Source organism: Lonchura striata, chromosome 28 (assembly GCF_050655825.1).
Source record: "Lonchura striata isolate lonStrDom1 chromosome 28, ASM5065582v1, whole genome shotgun sequence".
Lineage (NCBI taxonomy): Eukaryota > Metazoa > Chordata > Aves > Passeriformes > Estrildidae > Lonchura > Lonchura striata.
The window spans coordinates 6,528,128-6,547,920 of record NC_140730.1 but is presented as its reverse complement, the minus strand read 5'-3'; the positions used below and the strand labels follow the sequence as shown (position 1 = coordinate 6,547,920).

At 65.4% G+C, this 19,793-nt stretch overlaps 1 protein-coding gene across 7 annotated transcripts in view; it reads right to left on the bottom strand.

Annotated features, from left to right (window-relative positions):
• NFIC (nuclear factor I C) overlaps positions 1–19,793 on the bottom strand; it is a 45,431-nt gene that overhangs the window by 7,346 nt on the left and 18,292 nt on the right. For 2 of the 7 annotated variants that reach the window (XM_031507092.3, XM_021528229.4), the window contains 9 exons: positions 18,851–19,382; positions 8,076–8,147; positions 7,517–7,591; positions 7,256–7,379; positions 6,620–6,744; positions 4,845–4,973; positions 4,546–4,730; positions 3,003–3,162; positions 1,318–1,403 (listed from right to left, as the gene is read on the bottom strand). In XM_031507092.3, the coding sequence (XP_031362952.1) occupies positions 1,318–1,403; positions 3,003–3,162; positions 4,546–4,730; positions 4,845–4,973; positions 6,620–6,744; positions 7,256–7,379; positions 7,517–7,591; positions 8,076–8,147; positions 18,851–19,382 (1,488 nt within the window). The remainder of the gene's footprint in view (positions 1–1,317; positions 1,404–3,002; positions 3,163–4,545; positions 4,731–4,844; positions 4,974–6,619; positions 6,745–7,255; positions 7,380–7,516; positions 7,592–8,075; positions 8,148–18,850; positions 19,383–19,793) is intronic. The other 5 variants (XM_021528230.4, XM_085562647.1, XM_085562648.1 and 2 more) reach the window with 3 other exon arrangements.

Below are 19,793 nucleotides of genomic sequence, written 5' to 3'. Positions count from 1 at the left end.
ACAGCACAGCACCCCCAGGTACCCTGTGTCACTGCTCACAGCCCCAAGTGCCCACACACGGGCACAGCACAGCACCCTGAGTACTCCCCCCAGCCAGGGCAGCACCCCAGGGTGTCCCAACATGGCACCGTCCACACCCCATCCCTCTGTCCTGTCACCCATGTCACCTGCCAGGCAAGGCTGCAGCTGCCCCTGCAGGGAATGCTGAGGCCAGAGCACTCATGTCACAAGTGAGGCCAGAAGCTGCCACTCCTGTCTTGGCACTGTGGCACTGCCTGCAGCATCAGTGCCAGTTCAAGGATCCAGGACTAATGGAAAGCCCCTGGAAGGGCACACACAACCTCCCACTGCAGCTGGAGTGGCCACGGGCACAGCCAAGCGAGAGCAGAGCCCGTGGTCACACACAGAGGGACCCGTGGCCCCGGTGCTGCTCCTTTGGTGATGTTCTGAGCACCTAGGCAGGGTGGTGCCAGGTGGTGCCAGGCAGGACGCAGCCAGAGCAGGGCAGTGATCTCCCTCTATGATGGAGGACTCGTGATGGCCCTGAGCCACCAGCAGTGCCTAAAGGCCTGGCACTGGGTGCCCATAGTGAGGATGCCACAGCAGCAATGCCCATGGGCCGCAGCAGTGATGCCAAGGCAGTGATGCTCACAGCAGCAAAGCTGGCAGTGGCAGTGCCAGAGCTGCAATGCCATGGTGGTGATGCCATGGATTGCACATGGAACTAACCCCACAGTGGTGACGTACACAGCAGTGGTGCCCAAAGTGGCATTGCCCACAGCAGCAACACCCATGGCAGTAGTGCCATGGCGCGGATGTCCACAACATCTGCAGTGGCCAGGCCAGTGGTGGCAATGCCCACAGTGGTGATGCCACTGCTGTGGTGATACTCCTCATGGGCTCAGACATGGTGGCAAGGCCACAGCACCAATGGCCACAGAGGTTACATCCACAGCAGCAATGTCCCACGGCAGCGATGCCACAGTGGCGATACCCATGATAGTGCCCACAGCAGCAATGCCCAGAGGAGCAATAAACATGGCAGCAATGTCATGGCGGTGATGCCATGGTGGCAATACCCACGGCAGTGATGCCATGGTGGCAATGCCCTCAGCAGTGATGCCATGGCAGTGATGCCACAGCAGCGATGCCACAGCAGTGGCACCATGGCGGGGAGCCCACACCAGCAATGTCATGTCAGTGACAGCCACAATGGCAATGCCAGCACATGCCCACGGCAATGCCCACGGTGATGCCATGGCGAGGGTGCCCGGGGCAAGGGCAGGAGGGTCCCCCCAGCAGCATCCCCGCTCTCACCTGTGCCTGATAGATACTCCCAGGATCCCTTGGTCCTAATCCCACGAAGGAACGGTTCGCAGGGGGCGTGCCTGGTGCAGAGTAGGCTGGGGAACAAATGAGAGCTCATTAACGGGGCTGTGGGTGGCACTGCCATTGTCCCCCCAGGGGCCAGGCCCGGCCCTCTCCCTGGCACTGCTGGGATGGAGCTCCCTGGCACCCGGTGCTGGCGACCAGGCGACGTCCCTGGCTGTGACCTGCTGGCAGGCGAATGGAGCCCAGGGGTGCTGCAGCCAGGGCTGCTGTGCTCGGACGGTACCACCCGTGCTCTCGGGGCGATCACTGACACTGGAGGGGCGAGGTGCCCCGGGGTGCAGGCGCAGATGGTGCCCCTGGCTGTGCCCGCGCTGTGGCTTCTGGAGCTGAGCTGCCACGGGGAGAACAATGGCAGCCACCACATCCACTTGGCCACGTCTCCCTGCTGCCACCTCCATCCCTCAGCTGGGGATCCAGCAGTGGGACCTTCAGTCCTGCTGAGCTTCTGGGTTCAGCCCTGGGTTCAGCTGGAAGCAGAGTGCTGCCAAGGGGAATGGGGGTTTGAAGCCAGCTGCACCCCTTGGGGACAGCCTGTGTCCTCCTTCCCTGAGCCTGCAGGAACTTGCACTCCTCTGTCCCTCCCTAAGGCTGTGACCCCATTATCAGCCAGGCCATCCCATGCTGTCCCCTCCAGATTGTCCAGGCTTTGGCTTCTCCATGCCATGGGATCTCCACACCTGCTGACCAGCTGCTAGCAATCAGCCATGGCCCATTATCCAGGGACAATGGCTCAATCAGGCAGGGTTTGACTGTGTGGGGACACAGCAGACACTTGGGGTACCATGTCCCATGGGTACAGCAGGAGGGGAACAGGAACAAGCCCCTCGCAGAGTGTGGCGACGGCACAGTGTCCCACCACTGCAGCACACACCCCCGTGCCAGTCTGGGGTGACACCAGCTCCCCTCTGGCTGTTGGGCCCAGCACCCAAAACCCTCCTGGCCAAGGCACTTATGGCCCCTGAGGTGGAGGGGACGGCAAAGAACTTGTCAGCCACCGTGGTAACGAACTCCCAGGTGCCACCTGCCAAGGGCTCTGGGGGACCCACGCACCGTCCCTGCTCTGGTGTCACCTCACACCCCCAACAAGAGCAGAATCCCCGGCGCCAAGGACCCAGGACCCCCATGGCAACAAGAGCACGACAGCCCACACAACACACCAGGCACACTGTCCCTAATCCCAGTGCCACCCGCGTGCCAGCTGCTCCCCGTTCCTGGCAGCACAGCCATGCTGGGATAAACGGAGGTGGAGAGGCCATGGCCTCCCCCACGGCACTGCCCACACCGAGGGTCTGGGCAGGACACTGGTTTGGAGAGCCCTGCCACGGCTCCGCTCATGCTCAGAGGGACAAGGGGCTCGAGCTGGTCCCCAGGACCAGCACACAACCCCTTGGCTCAGTGGCCACAGCAGCCACTTGCCCAAACCCTGTCCGCTCCGACCTGCCTGAGACCCAGCAAACTCATGGCGTGCCAGCTGCCGCCCTCTCCCCGGCTGCGGGGAGGCCACCTCCGCCAACATCCCCCCAGCCCCGGGACAGGGGGACACCCTGGGGGGCTGCGAGAGGAGGGGGCCAGCCGGGCCGGGGAGCAGGGTGGGCGCCGCGGGTGCTTACTGGGTGATGTCGGCGAGGTCGTCCCTCCCTCGGAAGTTGTCGTGGTGGATTTGGTGTCAGGAGAGACGGCCAAGCGGGGCATGCCGGGGGGAGGTGGCGGCGCCAGCATCTGCGTGGGCAGGTAGTGGCTGGGCACTTTCACTTGACCACTTCCATTTAACTGGGGACAACACAGACAAAAAACAAACAGCACAAGCCATTAGGATGCACGCGCACACCAGCACGGCCGGGGAGCCCCGGGGACACCCCTGACACAGGCACGGGGTGTCCCTCACTGCAGACATGAGTTTGGTAGGTCTCAGAGCAGCCCTGAACGGTCGGCGGTGGCAGCAGGCAGGAAATGACGGCGGGACAGGAGGGATTTGGGGGACTGTGGAGGCCATGCTCCATGGGGGACATTACCCACAGCGGCGCACGCTGGAGCTGGGACCCCTCTCTACAATGACAGGGGGGTCTCTGAAGCACTCCCTGGAGGGGTAGGGGCACCCAGAGCCTCCAAAGGCTCCTGCACCAGTGCTCCATGCCCGTGGGCTGTTCCTGTTCTGGTGTCCATTGGGCCAGCACTGAGCCACTGCACAGGGAACAGTGGCCATGCCCTTCACCCTGGCATCAGCCCCTGCTGGTGAGGGGAAACAGGAAAGTGGTGGGCAGAGGTCAGAGGGGCTCCCCAAGAGCTCTGCAACTGGGAGGACAGAGAGGGGCACAGGACAGTATGCGAGCAGGAACACACCCAGGCTCTGGCTTTGGGTATGAAGGGTGCCCTTCATGGGGTGTGTGAGGTGCTGGTGGTGTGGGGTGTGTTGTGTGTTGGGGGCTCTGAGTGTTTGAGGTGATGGTTTGGATGCGCTCTGGGTGTATGAGGTGATGGTTTGGGTGCTGCACACACTGGGTGCTGTGTGTGCATGGTGCTGGTGACAGAGGTTGGTTGGTGATGGAAGCATGGGGCGTGGGGTGATGGGTGTGTGGGGGGTGTGGGGTACCATGTCTGTGGGGTGCACTGGGTGCGTGGGGGTGCAGGGCACTGTGGCAGGGGAAGGCCCACAGCAGCACAGTGTGGCTCTGCCACCTCTGTGGAGACACTGGGGACACGGGTACAGTTCCAGAGGAGCTGACGGGTCACCCGTGGACTCTGTAGGTGGATGGGGCACATCAAGCCCATCACTCTCCCAGACACACTGGTGGGTGGTGACTCCAGGAGATAGTCACACACCCCTGGCAGACACCTTGCTCTCCCCCAATGCCCTGACACCGGCTGACGGCTCATCCCCAGCACCCCAACACCCGCAGTGCCTCATGCTGGGCCGGGGCACAGCACCTCCATCACTGCAGACACGAGGTGCCAACGCCAGCAGGCACAGCAGCGCTCCCGAACCGACGCACGGCACGGCTGGAGCTCAGCCCCAGAGAACATCGGTGCCCCCAGAAAACCCCGACCCCCGTGCGGCGGCAGAGGTGACAGCGACGGCGCCGGTCCACGGGACTCTCCTCGGGCAGCCCGGCTGGCAGCAGCCCCCGGTGCCCACAGACAAGGCTGCGTCCTTACCGGTCCGGGCTGCTGGTTGGACGGGTCGCAGGCCAGCGAGACGAGATCTTTGAGCGGGTCCTGCGGGTTGAGATGAGGCGGGTACCGGATGGCCGTGTGCGGGAAGTAGGTGGAGGCCGTCTGGGGAAGGATGGAGGTGGTGGGGAAATGCAGCGCAGACGATGGGTGCGGGCTTCGGGCGATACCTGTGGGTGGCAGCAAAAGGGGACATGCACCTGTGTCACTAGCTAGTGGCTGCCCCAGCCTCCCGACCGCGCAGGGCTCACTCTGTGCCTCAGTTTCCGTGGCAGGACACTCACCACTGTGCACAGCGATGACGGGACGGTGGTGCTGCGTGAAGCTGCTCAGGCGGGGTGAGGAGTCCTGGGGTGATGGGCTGTTGAAGGGGGACTTGTCCATCTCTGTCTTCTTCACAGTGGGGGAGATGCCTGGGGAAAGCAGGGTCCAATGTCAGGACCTGCCGTGGGACCCCACATCCCATGGCTGCTGCCGTCTCAGTGCAGTGTTGGGGGAGCTCATTCTGGGGGCAAGGGGCACCCCGAGGTCAGGGTGGGTAAGGGGAGTGTGGTGCTGTGAGCATGTGTCTTTGTGCCGGCAGGAGGGTGGGCACCTGTGTGGGCACCTCTAGGGGCACACCTGTGTGCATGTGTGTAAGTGTTGCACCAGCACAGCTCTGTAGCTGTGTGTGTACACACACAGCCGTGCACACATGTGTGCTCCTGCAGGTGTGTGCACGTGAGTGCACGCAGCTCTGTGCGTGTGTGTCCCACCCTGGTGGCAGATGTGGGGGCCCTCATGGATGCCCTGTGACCCTGCAGCCTCCACACGGCACCCACCTCCCCTGGCACATGGGGCTGGGGGCTACAGGAGCTCCTAGGGAGGCAGAGAGGTGCCAGCATGGGGGTGACCACCCCAGAGACCCCTGGCAGCAGTGGCTGCCCAGGTTCCCGAGGCCACCCCAGGGCATGGGGCTGAGCTGAGGGCTGGCAGGCACGTTAATCCCCTGCCGCCGTGGCTTTAGCTCTGGCCATTTGGCCTGGGCCTGGTAATGGGTTTAGTCCTTTCTCAGTCAGGCGTTAGGAGGATTTCCCAGAACATCCTGTACAGGATTGCCAAGCCCCCCTTCCCCGCCACCAAGCCTGAGCCCCCTCACCAACCACCCTCATCCCTGCCCGCGTCAGGCCACTGGCAGGGCACAGATGCCCTGGCACAGCTTCCTCCTTGCCTCCATGCACCATTCTGGGGAGGGGGCTGCACCTTCCCCAGGACCTCCCCTGCACCAGCCCCATGGGGCAGGATGGGGTACAGTCACTGGACCTGCATCCCTCAAACCCCCTTCCAACAGGATTGGTGCTTCCAGCCCTCCAGCCGGGCACCCCCAGGCTCTGGCAGGGCTAGGGGGCTGGTGTGGAGCCCACCCCACTGCTGCAGGAGGCAGGAGAAGAGCCAAGGGAGGAGGAAGAGAAGCAGCTTCTTTGCTTGCACCTCAGGGTGTGGGAGCTGCTGTGCCAGCCCTGCAGCATCGCTTTAATTAGCCCAGCCCCCCCTTTCTTAATGAACAGCTAATTGGGGCTTGTCTAGACAGGAAGGGGAAAAAAACCACCAAGCCAGAAAGCTGTCCACAGTGATGTGGGGCTGGGGGAGCCAACCTGGGGCTCGGAGAGGTTGGTGTGGGGCTGCTAGACCAGGCATGGGGCTGGAGACTCGGCTGGCCCTACAGAGAGAGCCTGTGTTGAAATGGGGGTCCCTGTAGCACCACCACAGCCCCCACAGAGTCCTGCCCAAAGTGGGGGGTACAGAAACACCTATGGAAAGCCTGTGCCTAAATCAGGGGGGTTTGACAGCAACCCCACAGACTCCATGGAAAAGCAACAGGGACGTTCTGCAGGACTTGGGGGTGGCACCGCAGCCCCCATGGCCTGTGTGTCCTGTGACCTTAAGGCCCGTATGGACACTGGGGCATGGGCAGTGCCCAGATGGTCACAGGGGGTTCTGGCAGTGCTTTGCAGAATGCTGGGAGGAGGATGGGGGCCCCAGGGCACTGGAGGGGCACTGGAAAGGAGGTGGCACCTACCCCCTTCCATGTCTTCTGTCCAGTTGCGGCTGCTGCTGGTGGGGGAGTTGGAGGAGGTGTAGTACTCGCCCCCAGGGCTGGTGTCAATGTCGTCCTCCATGGACCCTGACTTGTGCCGTTTGCTCCTGGGGACAAAGAAGGGTCACAGGATCACGGAATGGTTTGGGTTGGAAAGGACCTTAAAGTTCAGCCAGTCCCACCCCTGCCATGGGCAGGGACATCTTCCACTATCCCAGGTCACTCCGAGCCCCATCCAACCTGGCCTTGGACACTGCCAGGGATCTAGGGGCAGCTGCAGCTGCTCTGGGCACCCTGTGCCAGGGCCTGCCCACCCTCACAGGAAAGTGAATGCATCTAGCCCTGCCCTTTGGCAGCAGGAAGCTATTCCCCCTTGTCCTGGCACTCCATCCCTTGTCTAAGCTTCCTCTCCAGATCTCTTGGAGCCCCTTTAAGCACTGGAAGGGACTCTGAGGTCTCCCTGGAGTTTTCTTTTCTCCAGGCTAAACAGCCCCAGCTCTCCCAGCTTGTCATGGGTCAGTGCCAGCCCATGGCAGGACCTGGCTGCCCCTTGCCTTCCCCACGGCCGTGCTCGGGCTGGCCCCGGCACCACCCTGGCACAGCCCCAGTGGCACCTACCCGCTGGAGGAGGTGCTGGGCAGTGTCCTCCTCATGCCGGTGCTGGAGGGGTTCAGGTCATAGGCCAGGTGGCCCTGCAGCTCTCCCAGGGAGAAGTTAGGCCCTGTGCCTGTCACCACCGGTGCTGCAGGGAGAGAGAGGGGGGTCACTGGGGCTCGGTGGGGAGGGGAGCCCCAGCCCACTGTGGGGTGGGGGAGCTGTTGGGACGCTGCTGTGCCCAGGCAGCCGAGAGTTGGGCTGTGGCATCACAGTCACACTCACTTCGGGACACCTGGATGAGCTCGGTGACACTGAACACCCCGGAGGTGACGAAGCTTTCCTGGAAGTCTGTCGAATCTGTGTGGGAGAAAGGAGGGCGTGCTGAGGGGGCAACAGGACCACCCCTCCCATCCTGCACTGCCTTGTGGCAATGCTTGAGGGCACCCCAAATCCCATCTGTCCCCCTCCTTAGCCTCCACTCTGCTCCCTGCTCCAGCAAGAGACCACCGCAATTGGTTCCCTCTGCTGAAGATGCCCTGGACCTGCTCAGTGCCTCAGTTTCTCTGTGGCTGAGAGTACTGTCAGGGCTTGGGGCTGCACCCCCACCGTGGGACCTCCATGGCAGCTGCTGTCCCCAAGGGCTGTGGCCTCTGTGGGACTCTTCTGGCTGTAGGTCAAGGCTAAGGCCATGCCCAGCTCATTGCAGGGGCCAGGCAGTGGCTGGCAGTGGCTGGCAGCTTGACTGTATGTCATAGGCCCCCCTCCCCCGCTATGGCAGGGACCCTGGGGACAGGCTGGGGTGTCCCTTGTCCTTTGCCCAAGCCCTGCCCGCTGCACTCACCCAGCGTGATGGGTTTGCTGTCTTCCTGGTCTGAGCCAATGCCTGTCCGGGGGCTGCTGCTCTGCTCTGCATCTGCAAGAGGCAAAGCCCCAGGGTGAGCCCCCCGTGCCAGTGGCAGCCTCCGTGCCAGTGTGAGCCAGGGTTGCCACCAGCTGACTGCCCCCCCATTGCCCCACTGGGGGAAACTGAGGCGTAGGCTGCCCAGCAGCTTTCGCCACACAGCAGGGCCACCACCAAGCTGGCATGTCCCCAGCCACAGAGGAACAGTCACCAACCAGCCGCCCCTGCCCTCCCTGCTAGCAAGAGGAGCCCCACACGCAGGACCTGGGCAGTGCTCCTGGCAGGAGAAGCCCCGTGCTGGGCTGGGTGATGGTCACCTGGCCCTGCTCCAGCCTCCTGCCTCCTCTCCTCTCTCCAGCCACAGCTGTGACCCAGTGCTGCCCCACCAGGCAGTGTCACCACAGTATGGCACAACCTGTGGCACCTTGTCCTGCCTCTGCCCAGCTCCTGCAGGGCAGCAGGGCTTGGGACAGCACCTGTTCTGACCCCTGGAGCCCTGTCCAGCCTTGCTCCCCCTTGGCTAAAAATATCCCGGCTCAGACACTGAGTTCAGTGGCCCTGGCACAGCCCAGACACGGCACTCAGGAGCATCCTTCCTCACCTGGCTGCTCCCAAAGCCCTGCCATAACTTTTGCCATTTATTTCTCCCCCATAGTCCTTCTTCTCCCTGCTTCTCCATCCTCCTCCTTCTCCTCCCACCCCTTGGCCTCCAGCATTTCTCTCTGGCAGCCTTGGCAGACATCAGGAAAGGGCTGAGACAATCCAAAAACACCAACAAAACCACACAGCTGCAACTGCCAGCCCATGTGCCCGCCTTGGGATTTTTCCCTTTCTCCCTGTTTTTCTCCTTTTTCTCCCCTCAAGTCCCTCGCACTCACATGTGGCTCCCAGACTGGTTGTCCTTGGCTGGGCAAGTTATACATGTGGGCCCCATGCCACCTCCCACCCCGACACCCCTGTGTGCTGCCCACCAGACAGGTTATCCATGGGGCAGTGGGACTGTGCCACCTCCCAGCCTGACACCCCCAAGTGCCCCAGCCCCCTGGGACTGCTCAAGGCCGATGCCAAATCAGCCATTTTGTCTCCCTGCCCAGCTGCCGTGATCCCCTCCACCCATCCCGTGCCAGCCTGGCACCACGCTGGCAGCGCCATGGCATCCTGCCCTGATGCTGCTCACCACCACCGTGCCCGCACCCCTGCCTCCCTCCAGGCAGCCATTTTAGGGAGCAGAAACTCCCCCTGGAGACGGGCGCAGGGTTTTTTTTTTCCTTTCTCTTCTCTCCATTTCTCTTTTTCTAACCCTATTCCCCCATTTTGAAGTGGCTGTGTGCCCAAGTACTGGGTGTGGGTGGTGGGAGTGAGTGGGGCATAAACCAGCTGGGATGGGGGAGTGGCTGGGGACCCCCCCGCTCAGCCATGGGCACCGCGTGGCCGGACACAGCCCCTCCTCGCCTCTAAAAACAACAAATCTGGCTGTGGCTCTGGAAGTGGTTAGCGTGGAGCCCAGCCAAGGTGCGGGATGGAGGCTGGCGGTCACAGCCTGAGGCCGGCCTGCCTCCCCACAGCCCCCCAGGTCTCAGGGCTCCCTGGGACCCCAATTGCCTTCCATAGGGCCCCGCTTGCCCAGTCCTGGGGTGCTCGGCCTCTGGATAGCTCCCCAGGCCATGCCCCAGCCTGGTGCCTCTGCAGTGCCCACGCAGCCTTTGGCTCAGCCCAGGGACCCCCACCACTCATCCTGAGGTGCCCCACATGGACCTTTGAGTGCACAAAACCACTGCAGCCTGGTCCCTGTTCACCCAGGGCACCCGGGGGCCATCACTAGCCCTGGGTGCCGCAGGTGGACCCCACATCCCTGTACCCCACACCTGTACCCCCACACTGTCCCACGGCACCACCCTGACCCAGCGCCGCCAGTGCCACCCCACCGGCCCCGCTGAGGGACCCCACCGGCCCCGCTGCTGAGGGACCCCACCAGCCCTGCTCTGAGGGACCCCACCGGCCCTGCTCTGAGGGACCCCACCAGCCCTGCTCTGAGGGACCCCACCGGCCCCGCTCTGAGGGACCCCACCGGCCCTGCTCTGAGGGACCCCACCGGCCCCGCTCTGAGGGACCCCACTGCCAGCCCTGCTCTGAGGGACCCCACCGGCCCTGCTCTGAGGGACCCCACTAACCCCGCTCTGAGGGACCCCACCAGCCCTGCTCTGAGGGACCCCACCAGCCCTGCTCTGAGGGACCCCACTAACCCCGCTCTGAAGGACCCCACCGGCCCTGCTCTGAGGGACCCCACTAACCCTGCTCTGAGGGACCCCACCGGCCCCGCTCTGAGGGACCCTACTAAACCCGCTCTGAGGGACCCCACCGGCCCTGCTCTGAGGGACCCTACTAAACCCGCTCTGAGGGACCCCACCAGCACCACTGCTGAGGGACCCCACCGGCCCCACTGCTGAGGGACCCCACCGGCCCCGCTCTGAGGGACCCCACTAACCCCGCTCTGAGGGACCCCACCGGCCCCACTACTGAGGGACCCCACCGGCCCCGCTCTGAGGGACCCCACTGCCAGCCCCGCTCTGAGGGACCCCACCGGCCCCGCTCTGAGGGACCCCACCGGCCCCACTACTGAGGGACCCCACCGGCCCCGCTCTGAGGGACCCCACTAACCCCGCTCTGAGGGACCCCACCGGCCCCACTACTGAGGGACCCCACCGGCCCTGCTCTGAGGGACCCCACCGGCCCTGCTCTGAGGGACCCCACCGGCCCCGCTCTGAGGGACCCTGGGGATGTGCCCGAACCAAGCGCTGCGCTCCCCCCGCCGCAGCCCAGCCCGGCCGGGACTTTCCCGAGCTCGCAGGGCTGGCAGCAGGGCCGGCGCCTCCCCGGCCCCTCGTGCCGGGCCGATGGAGGCGCTGGGTGCGAGGCCGGGCCGGGCTCGGCACCCCCGGCGCTCCCGAGGCTGGGCGGGCGAGCTCGCCAGCAGATTTCTGGCTGCCTGCTCGGCGCGGGCGGCCGGGCCAAGCGCTGCTCTCACCGCCATGTGACGGCCGCCTGCGCCGGCTGGCGCTAAAATGGCGAAGGGAGCCCCGGGCTCACGGGCCGCGCTCCCCACAGGGGCTGTTTTGGGGACACTCCAAATCCAGGACCCAACAAGTGGCTCGACTGCACTAGAACGAAGCCTGTAAAGCTCCCCCATGCCCCCGCTGCTTCACTGATCCTGTGCCTTTTACTCCCCGGGAGGCCGGGATGGGGGATGGAGGTGGGATGGGGGTGGTCCTGCTGCCAAATTGTGGGGAGCTCAGGGGGGAGGGGGTTCAGTGCCGGGGTCGTCTGCGGCGAGGCACAGGAGAGTGCTCAGTGCCCAAACAGGTCGATCCGATCTCTTTTAAAAATAGCCAAGTGTGCGTCCGGGGGGGCGCGGGCTGCCCGGGCTCCGGGCCGCGCTGGCAGCCTGGCGCCGTGCCACCCATTGAATTACGGATCCCGCACCCCGGCCCCGCTGGCTGGCACGGTGCCCCCGGGCCCCGAGCGACACCCGCCCGCGGTCTCAGCGCGTGGGAACGACCCCCGGGCAGCAGGGCGGGCCCCGGGGGGTGTCCCTGCAGGCCGGGTGCCCCCCGGGGCTGGCGCAGCTGCGGGAGAGCCCTGGCTCGGTGCCCGAGCGCTGACGGTAACAGGGCACGGTGTTACCGGCAGCGGCGCGGGCGCAGGCGCAGACGCTGGAGGATGCCGGGGGCTGGGGGAGCTGCTGGCGCCGGTGTGGGCAGTCCCAGCCCCACATCGAGGGCAGCAGCCTTCCCCCTTTTCCCAGCCGAGGACAGGGGATGGGAGAGGGTTCAGCAGGTTTCTGCCCCGTGCCTCAGTTTCCCTTGGGGCTGGCTGGGGTGGCGGAGGGAACTGCCCTCCTGCCTCATGTTCCGTGGCCACACAGCCCTAGCGCGTCTTCAGGTGTCACTGCACTCCTCCGGCTGGCCATGGCGACAGCGTGGACCAGTAGGACCCGGAGTGAACAGCCTGGTCAGGATGGAAGACCCCTGGAGACCAGAGGGAGCCAATGTGCCGTGGGGCAGATCCCACTGCAAGGGCTGGGGCGAGCGAGGCTGCGGGAGGGTGTGATCTGGGGGTCCTGACCTGTCAGACCCCCAGAACTCCTCATCCCAGTCTCACAGTGACCCCCAGGTCCGAGCGCCACCGCACGTCCCGCTGCCCGTCCCACTGTCCATCCCTCTGCCGCCGGGCTGGGGTGGCCCTTACATAAACCCGGAACAGTCCTGCTTGTGTAACCTCCTTTATATAATACCCTGAACCGCCGCGTGTGCCGGGTAAATCCTGGCTGAGCCGGGCCGGCCGGGGCGCGGGACCCCCCTCCCCGCTCCTCCCAACGCCCCGCCGTGCCCGGAGCGCTGCGGGGCCGCGGGGCGAGGCGGCTCCGCTGGGCCTGGGCCACCAGCGCTGCGGGGGCGGCAGCTTCTCCTCCCCCTGCCGAGCGGAGCCCCGGGGAGGTCCTGGCCGGAGGCATCCCCCGAGGCGGCGGGGCGGTGGCGGGGGGACGGACGCGCCCCGCTGCCACGTACGCCGGCCGCGGCCAGCTGGCCCGGGCGGGAGCCGGGGAGGCGCGAGCGCCTTGGCCGGCGGCTGCGAGCGAGCGGCGCTGGGAGCGAGCGGGTTTGTCCTCGGCCGACCCCGGCCGGCACGGGGAGATGGCAGCGGCCGGGGGGAACCCCCCAGGAGGGCGGCGCGGCCGCCCCCTCGCTCAGCCCTGCCAGGCCTGGGCTCCATCCAGGGCTGCCGGCGTCCGCGGAGGCGAGCGGGGACAGATGGCAGCAGGGAAAGGGATGGGGAGAGCGGGACAGACAAAGGGAAGGCTGAGCCCACCCTTCCCCGGGACTTTCCCCTGCGGGGTGCTGGCATCCAGCTCCTGCGCCCTGGGCTGGGGGTACCTGGGCTAGGAGCACAGCTGCAGGGAGGGGGTGGGAGAGTGGAGAGACGGATGGGAGAGGGAAAGGACAGAAAGGAAGGGAGGGAGGGAGAAAGGAAGGAAGAAATTAAGGTGGAGAGAAAGGGAAAGGAAAAGGGACAGGGACAGGGAAAGGGACATATACTGCTACTATCTTGCTGCCCCACCAATTCCAGCCCCGTGGCAGACAGAGCTTCACAGCACAGCCAGCCTCCCCGCCCCGAAGTCTGATGGTCCCCCAAAACCAGCCCCTGCGCCACCACCACCACGCAGGGCTGAGGCAGCAGTTTTCGAGCCCTTCCCCAGGACTGGCCAAGACCCCCGTGTAGGAGCCAGTGTGACAGGGAACCATCCCCATGCCCCAGCTGGCAGTGCCAACCCTAATCGGGGGTGTAGGGGCACACCGGGGGCTTGCCGGCGTCTGTTCTCTCCCTCCCGCGGCCACGGGCGGGAGGGAGCACCGTGGGCATCTGCCGCCCCAGCTGTCCCTTGCCAGCGCAGCACGAAGCCGGGCACCCGGCCAGGATGGCAACTGCGGCCCCGGGGAGGCCACGGCGCTTGCCAGCGCGGGGGGACGGCGGGTGGCGAGGGCGGGGGACAGCAGGTGCTCGTGAGAGGAGCTCGCTCATCTTTTATTCATCGGGTGCCTAACGGTGCGCGGAACCGCTCTGGCCCCTTGTCCCCTCCGGCGGCACAGGACGTGGCACCCCGTGCCAGGTCCCCGGCAGGCACCGCTGACGCTGCCGCCGGGCTGAGCACGGCGCAGCTCGCTTCAGCGGTGACGCGAGGCCGGGGCTGGCAGCGGGCACTGCGGGGAAGCCGTCCGGCTCCGGCACGCCGCCGGCTCGGCGCACTGCGGGAGAGCCGGGGAAGCCCTGACCTCCCCAAGGTCGCCGGCACATCGATCCGGAGAGCTCGAGCACATGGAAACCGCTCCGGCCGTGCCAGCGCCAGGCTCGCAGCGGGGCCGGGCCCAGGAGCGGCGGCACCCCGGGCAGTGACGCTGCAGAAGACGGGGGTGGCGGGGGGGTGGCACCCTGGGGAGCCCCCTCCCATCCCACTTCTGCAGCACGAAGCCCTGGGGCTCGGAGCCCAGTCCCTACGGATTCTCTCATACCCATGTGCCCTTTTCCGGGGGGGTCTCCTGGACTTGCTGGGCTCTGCCTACCTCGTTCCCCTCAATTCCGGCCTCCCTGGCTGTTTGGCTGGGAGTAGAGACACCAGGAACAGGGGGAGGATTTGCTCGTGTTCAGCTGTGTGCTGGGGGGCTCTCCAGCCTGCCTGCCTGCCGGTGCCCAGCTCTGCAAATGACAGATCCCAAATATTGTGAACCCCATCAATCTTCTCATGACCCTGGCGATAAATATTTGCGCGGGGGCTGGTAGAGCGGCAGTGCCCGGGGAAACGCCTGCCCCTCCATCTGGAGGGGCTGAGCAGACGCTTGGCACGGACGGCCTGGCACGGCCGCAGCGCGCCTGGGACGAGAGCCCTGGCACGGGCTCCCCGGCAGATTGGTGCCATCTGCCTCGCGCCGCACCCAGCGGTGAGGCTGGTGAGGGGAGATAAGGGGCTGCCAGGTGGTGGGAGACGCAGATGCTGGCACAGCGCGGGGGTCCCTGACTCCCCCCAGGTCCTGTCCACTGGCAGCGGCATGGCTGGGGCCAGGAGCTCGATGCCACCCTGGGGCCCACTGCCTGCTTGCCCTGGGCACCCATCTGCTCCCACCCCGCTTGGCCTGGGGGCTCAGCCAAGGGGCACTGCCAGGAAAAGCTCACTGCAGGACAGAGCCTGGACCCCCTGCCCTGCTGAGCATGACGGCTGGGGAGGGGGCTGCAGAGAACCTCAGAGAGTGTGAGAGGCCAGCACTGCCCCTGTTCTGCCTCTCCCGGCTCTGGAAGCCTGGCTGGGAGTAGGGTGGGGTCCAAGGATGGTGTCTACCAGCATGGGGATACAAGGATGCATAGATGGGGCTGCAGGGATGGAGCCACCATGGCGAGAGCGCAGGAAGGGAGCCCATGGAGGTGGGGAGCACTAGTGCGAGGGTGCCGGGAGGGGGGCACTGTTCCACCCTCCCACCCCAGACTGGCTGCTGCCGACAGGAGCTGCTAGGAGGAATCTCTCCGTAATGCTCCGAAGGTCCTGGCACCATCGGCTGGGGAGATTGATTACCATTTTACTGCAATGCTTTTGACTTTCACCAGCGACCTCCGAGCTCCCCCCAGCCCCCCCGCCCCCCCCCCCCCCCCCCCGCCGCACACCCAGCTCTGGGCTGCAGCGCCGTCCCCTCCCCCACTGCGGTGTGCACAGCCCAGCCCTCACCCAGCCCCGCACTCATCCCGCACCCATCCTGCATCCAGCCCTGCTTGCATCCTGCATCCAGCCCTGCTTCCATCCTGCATCCAGCCCTGCTCCTGTCCTGTATCCATCCTGCATCCAGCCCTGCTCACATCCAGCAGTCATCCTTCAGCAAACCCTGCTCCAATCCCGCACCCATCCTGCTCCTATCCTGCCCAAAAGGTACCGGGGGTGGCGGTCGCAGGGCTAGGTGCAGGATGGGAGCAGGGCCGGTGCTGCTCTGGGGAGAACCCAGGCGCAGGGCACTCCTTGCACCCCACGGCCACCCCCGGGGCCAGCAGGGCTGGGACGGCACCTCCCCACAGCCTGGCACAAGTCCTGCCTCAGTTTGCCCAGCCGGGGGCACGGAAAGCCGAGGACAGGGGGAATAGTCGAGGGGCAGAGCTCGCCTTTGACATGGGCCCGGAGGGGTCCGTCCGGGCGCTCAGCCCCTGCCAAGGCTGCCCCAGACCGCGGGAGGAGAGCGCAGGGCCGGGGGCTCCTCCATCCCCCCTCCCCGGCGTTGCCAGAGCAGCGGCTGGGAAATTGTGCTGACACCGGCAAAACCGGGCGGCGGGGGCGGGGGAGCGCGGGCGCACGTGCTCGGGCTGATAACGGGGCTGCGGGGGCTGCGGGGAGCCCGGGCCGCCCGGCCGGGGGGGCCCTGCGCGGTCAGACCCCCGGCCCCCTGCCCTTGGGGCTGGGATGGAGCGGGCGGGTGAGGGGAGGCCGAGCGGGCAGGAGCGGGCAGGCGGGAGGGAGCAGGAAGGAGGGAGGAGGCGGAATCCGGCAGGAGGGGGCAGGTAAGAACGGGCAGTGTGCCGGGCAGGAGCAGGTAGGAGGGGGCGGGAGGGCAGCATGTCGGGCGGGGAGAAGCTCCCTGAGCCCGCAAAGGCTGTGGTACAGTGATCCCCTAGCACCCCTCGAGTGCTGTCAGCAGCCCGGCGACGCTATGCAGGGTCCCATCGATGCGGTGGCTTCTTCCCTGCCTCAGTTTCTCCACCAAGGTGAGAGGCTGGAGACCCCTCCCATCAGCCACAGCCTGATCATGCCCACCTTGGGCTGGGACCAGGCCATGCCGAGCACCCAGCACACTGCAGCACCCCAGGGGTCCCACGCTATTGCTCCTGGCCCATGCTGGTCCCCCTTAACCAGGGCCAGAGCGACCTTAACAGTGAAAGTGAGAGGCTGCCAGGCCTTATCAGAGAGTATTTACAGCCGCTGTGTTCCCAATTAGACAGTCAGGTGACTGCGGCTGCTGGGGACCCAGACACTGGGGTCAAGGTCGCCGGTGGAGGGGCGGGGGGTGGGAGAGGGGCAGCCACCTCCTGGGGACAGCAGCTGGACACAGCATGGCCAGGGAGGCTGCCAGCACGGCACCCCAGTGAGGCACACCAGGGCAATGGGGACCCCGTTGCAGAGGCTGTGGGGGTTCTGGTTCCTGCCTTCAGCTTGGCCACTGTAGGGCTCCCAGTCCAGCATCAGGGTGCTCCCAGTTCAGCCCAGTCCAGGGTATACTCCAGCCCAGTGTGGCACTACACCTCCAGTTGAGCCAGCACAAGACAAGGTGCCCCCAGTCCAGCCCAGTATGCAGCAACCCCATCCCAGTCAGTACAGGGTGCCCCCATTCCAGCATGCAGCACCCCAGGTCAGCCCGGCACGGCAACGTCTCAGCCTGGTACATGCCACCCCATTCCCTGCCCAGGTGCACAGACACCCACACCCCCAGCCTGTGCCCTGGGCCCCCATTCCCAGCAGAGCACCCCCCTTTCCCAGTGCCCCGCTGGGTCCCTTGGTGCCACGGAGCGGGCGAGTCACGTGCGTGGGCACAGGTGCTGGCAGCACACGTGCTCACACACAGGGACACGGCTGGGCAGGCAGGTCCTGGCTGCACACGTGTGTGCAACCACGGATGTGCCCCACGCCAGCCCAGGGTCCCACCTGGGCCCTGGGTAGGGTCTGGCCCTGGCTACTCCCTGCTCGAGGCTGTACCCCATTTTCCCCAAAGCCACGAGGGCCTAGTAGTCCTGCCAAACCCCTTCCCTGGGTAGTGGGGGAGGTCACATGCCCGCTCTGCCTCAGTTTCCCCAGTGACACCCAGCATAGCCCACAAATGGCTGGGCAGAGTGTGTGCCCACCATGATTCACAACACTGGCACCTGATTTGCTGGCACTGCTGGCACCACAGTGGCCTCTGTGGTATCACTGTCTGTCCCTGGGCTCTGGCCAGTACCACACAAAGAGCCACAGCCCACGGTCCCCCTGCCATGGTGCTGATGAAGGTGGGCTCAGGGGGCCAGGGGACATCAGCTCGTGCTGTGGGCATGGGCAGGAGGTGCTGCCAGAAGGGGCCCAATGTCCTGCTACCCCCACACACCTGGGTAGCCTGGCCTGGCCAGAGGTGGCCGAGACCCTTGATCGCCCCTAGGGCTGCAAGTCACAGATCCTGCTGTCTGTGAACCCACCTGTGCAGCAGCCCGGCCCTCAGCTGGGCTCACACAGCATCTCCCCTGGCTCCTCACACACCTGGGGGTGCTGGCAGAGGGCAGGGTCTGCGGGGGACCCCAAGCTGCTGGCAGCATGTCTGTGCCAGCATGTCACCAGCCAGGGACAACAAACCTGCCCAGGTAAAATCCCTACATATGAGCTTCCCCTTCCCAGCATGCGGGGCGGTGACATGAGGTGGTGGTGAGGACAATGGCTCAGGGACACAAACTGCGGCCTGCTGCCTGCGCTGCATGCCGTGACTCAGTTTCCCCCTTTTGACTGATGGCTTTTAGAGGAGATTTGACCATCCTTGCTGCAATGAAAGCAGCCAGTTCTCCCTGCAAGTCCTTGGCACGCCCAGGCAGGTGAAGGGCCAGGACCAGCATCCCCTCAGGGCACAGCAGGAGCTGCCCCCACCAATGTTTTTGCTGTGCCCTGCCCAGCCAGCCTCGCTGCCCCGTCCCTGCTCTGGTATCGAGGGGTTGGCACCATAGTCCATGGCAAATGGGCACTGCTGGACCTCTTCCAGCTCCAGCCCTTGGGGATGCACCAGGAACAGGCTGCCCCTTCCCTGCCCGGGCTGCCCAGCCACTCCTCTCAGCTAGGCACAGGATGTGCGGTTAGCTCTGGGTTTAACCCCCAAAACTCCATGCTGGGAATGCTCAGAGACAGGAGCATCCTCAGGGACCTTTGTGTGCTCCTGCTCCTGGGCAGCTGGGATCAGTCCTGGCTGGGGGAGAGGGGCCAGGGTGGGGGGCACCCACCCAAGAAGCAGTTTGGGGAGGGAAGCACTGCAAGGTCTGCAATGGGAAAGGTGTTGGGGAGCAGTGTCCCCAGCTGGAGATGGGCGTGGGACAGATGGGGAGGGAAAGCTAAAACAAACCCCCCAGAGCTGGCTGTGGCAGGGCACAGCCAGGTTCTGCTCTGCAGGCAGACGAGCACCCACCTCTCTCACGGACGAAGTAGGCCAGGTAGAGGTCGAGCTCCTTGACAGAGACGCTGATGTGGTGGGGCTGGACGCAGAGGATGGGGTTGGTGCACTGGCCCGACTTGACCAGGCGCTCGCCGTCGGTGCTCTCCAGCGGGATCCCTTTGAAGAGGATGACCATGACCAGGTCCAGCCGCCACACCTTGTCCGCCTGCCGCAGGCAGTCGATGCGGCGCATCTTGCCTTTCTGGTCGGGGTTGGAGAGGACGCAGCACGAGGGCTTCTTGCCCGTGATGGAGAGCACGAAGTCCTCGCGGCACTCGGGCCGGATGTCCTTGCGCAGCTTGGCCAGGAGGCGCGAGGCCCATTTCTGTTTCACCTCCGGCTTCTCGCTCAGCAGCTCGTCCTTCACCGCCCTCTCCTCATCCTTCGTCATCCTCTTCTCATGCTTCTTGAAATACTTGCGCTTGCGGGCCTGCAGGTTGAACCAGGTGTAGGCAAAGGCCCTGACGTGGGGGAGCAGCGCCTCGATGAAGGGGTGGAACTCATCCTGTGGGAGCAGAGGAACAGGGGGTCACTCCTGGCCGAGTCCCTCCAAGCTCCCTCCCGAGGTGGCTGTGGAGCCCTGGGGACCTGCCAGGCTCATTCCCACTGGGCTGCATTCCAGTGCAACCAGAAAAAAAGCTGTGGCAGAGGCACAGGCCTACCAGGGCTGGGGGTCCTCTCACCACAGAGCGAGGTTATTCCCATTCCAGCAGACCTCCATAAATCCCACCCGCTGCAGTTTTCCCAGGCCAACAACCTGCAGGGAGTGGCTGGGCAATACTGGAACCAGTGCCGTAAAGGCACAGGCCTGTACAAGGCTGGCCACCTCAGCAGAACCTGGACCCTCTCCCCTTGGCAGGATCTGCTACCTCCAGGTGCGGAAATCCCACCTGAAATCCCAGCTGACACTGTGCCC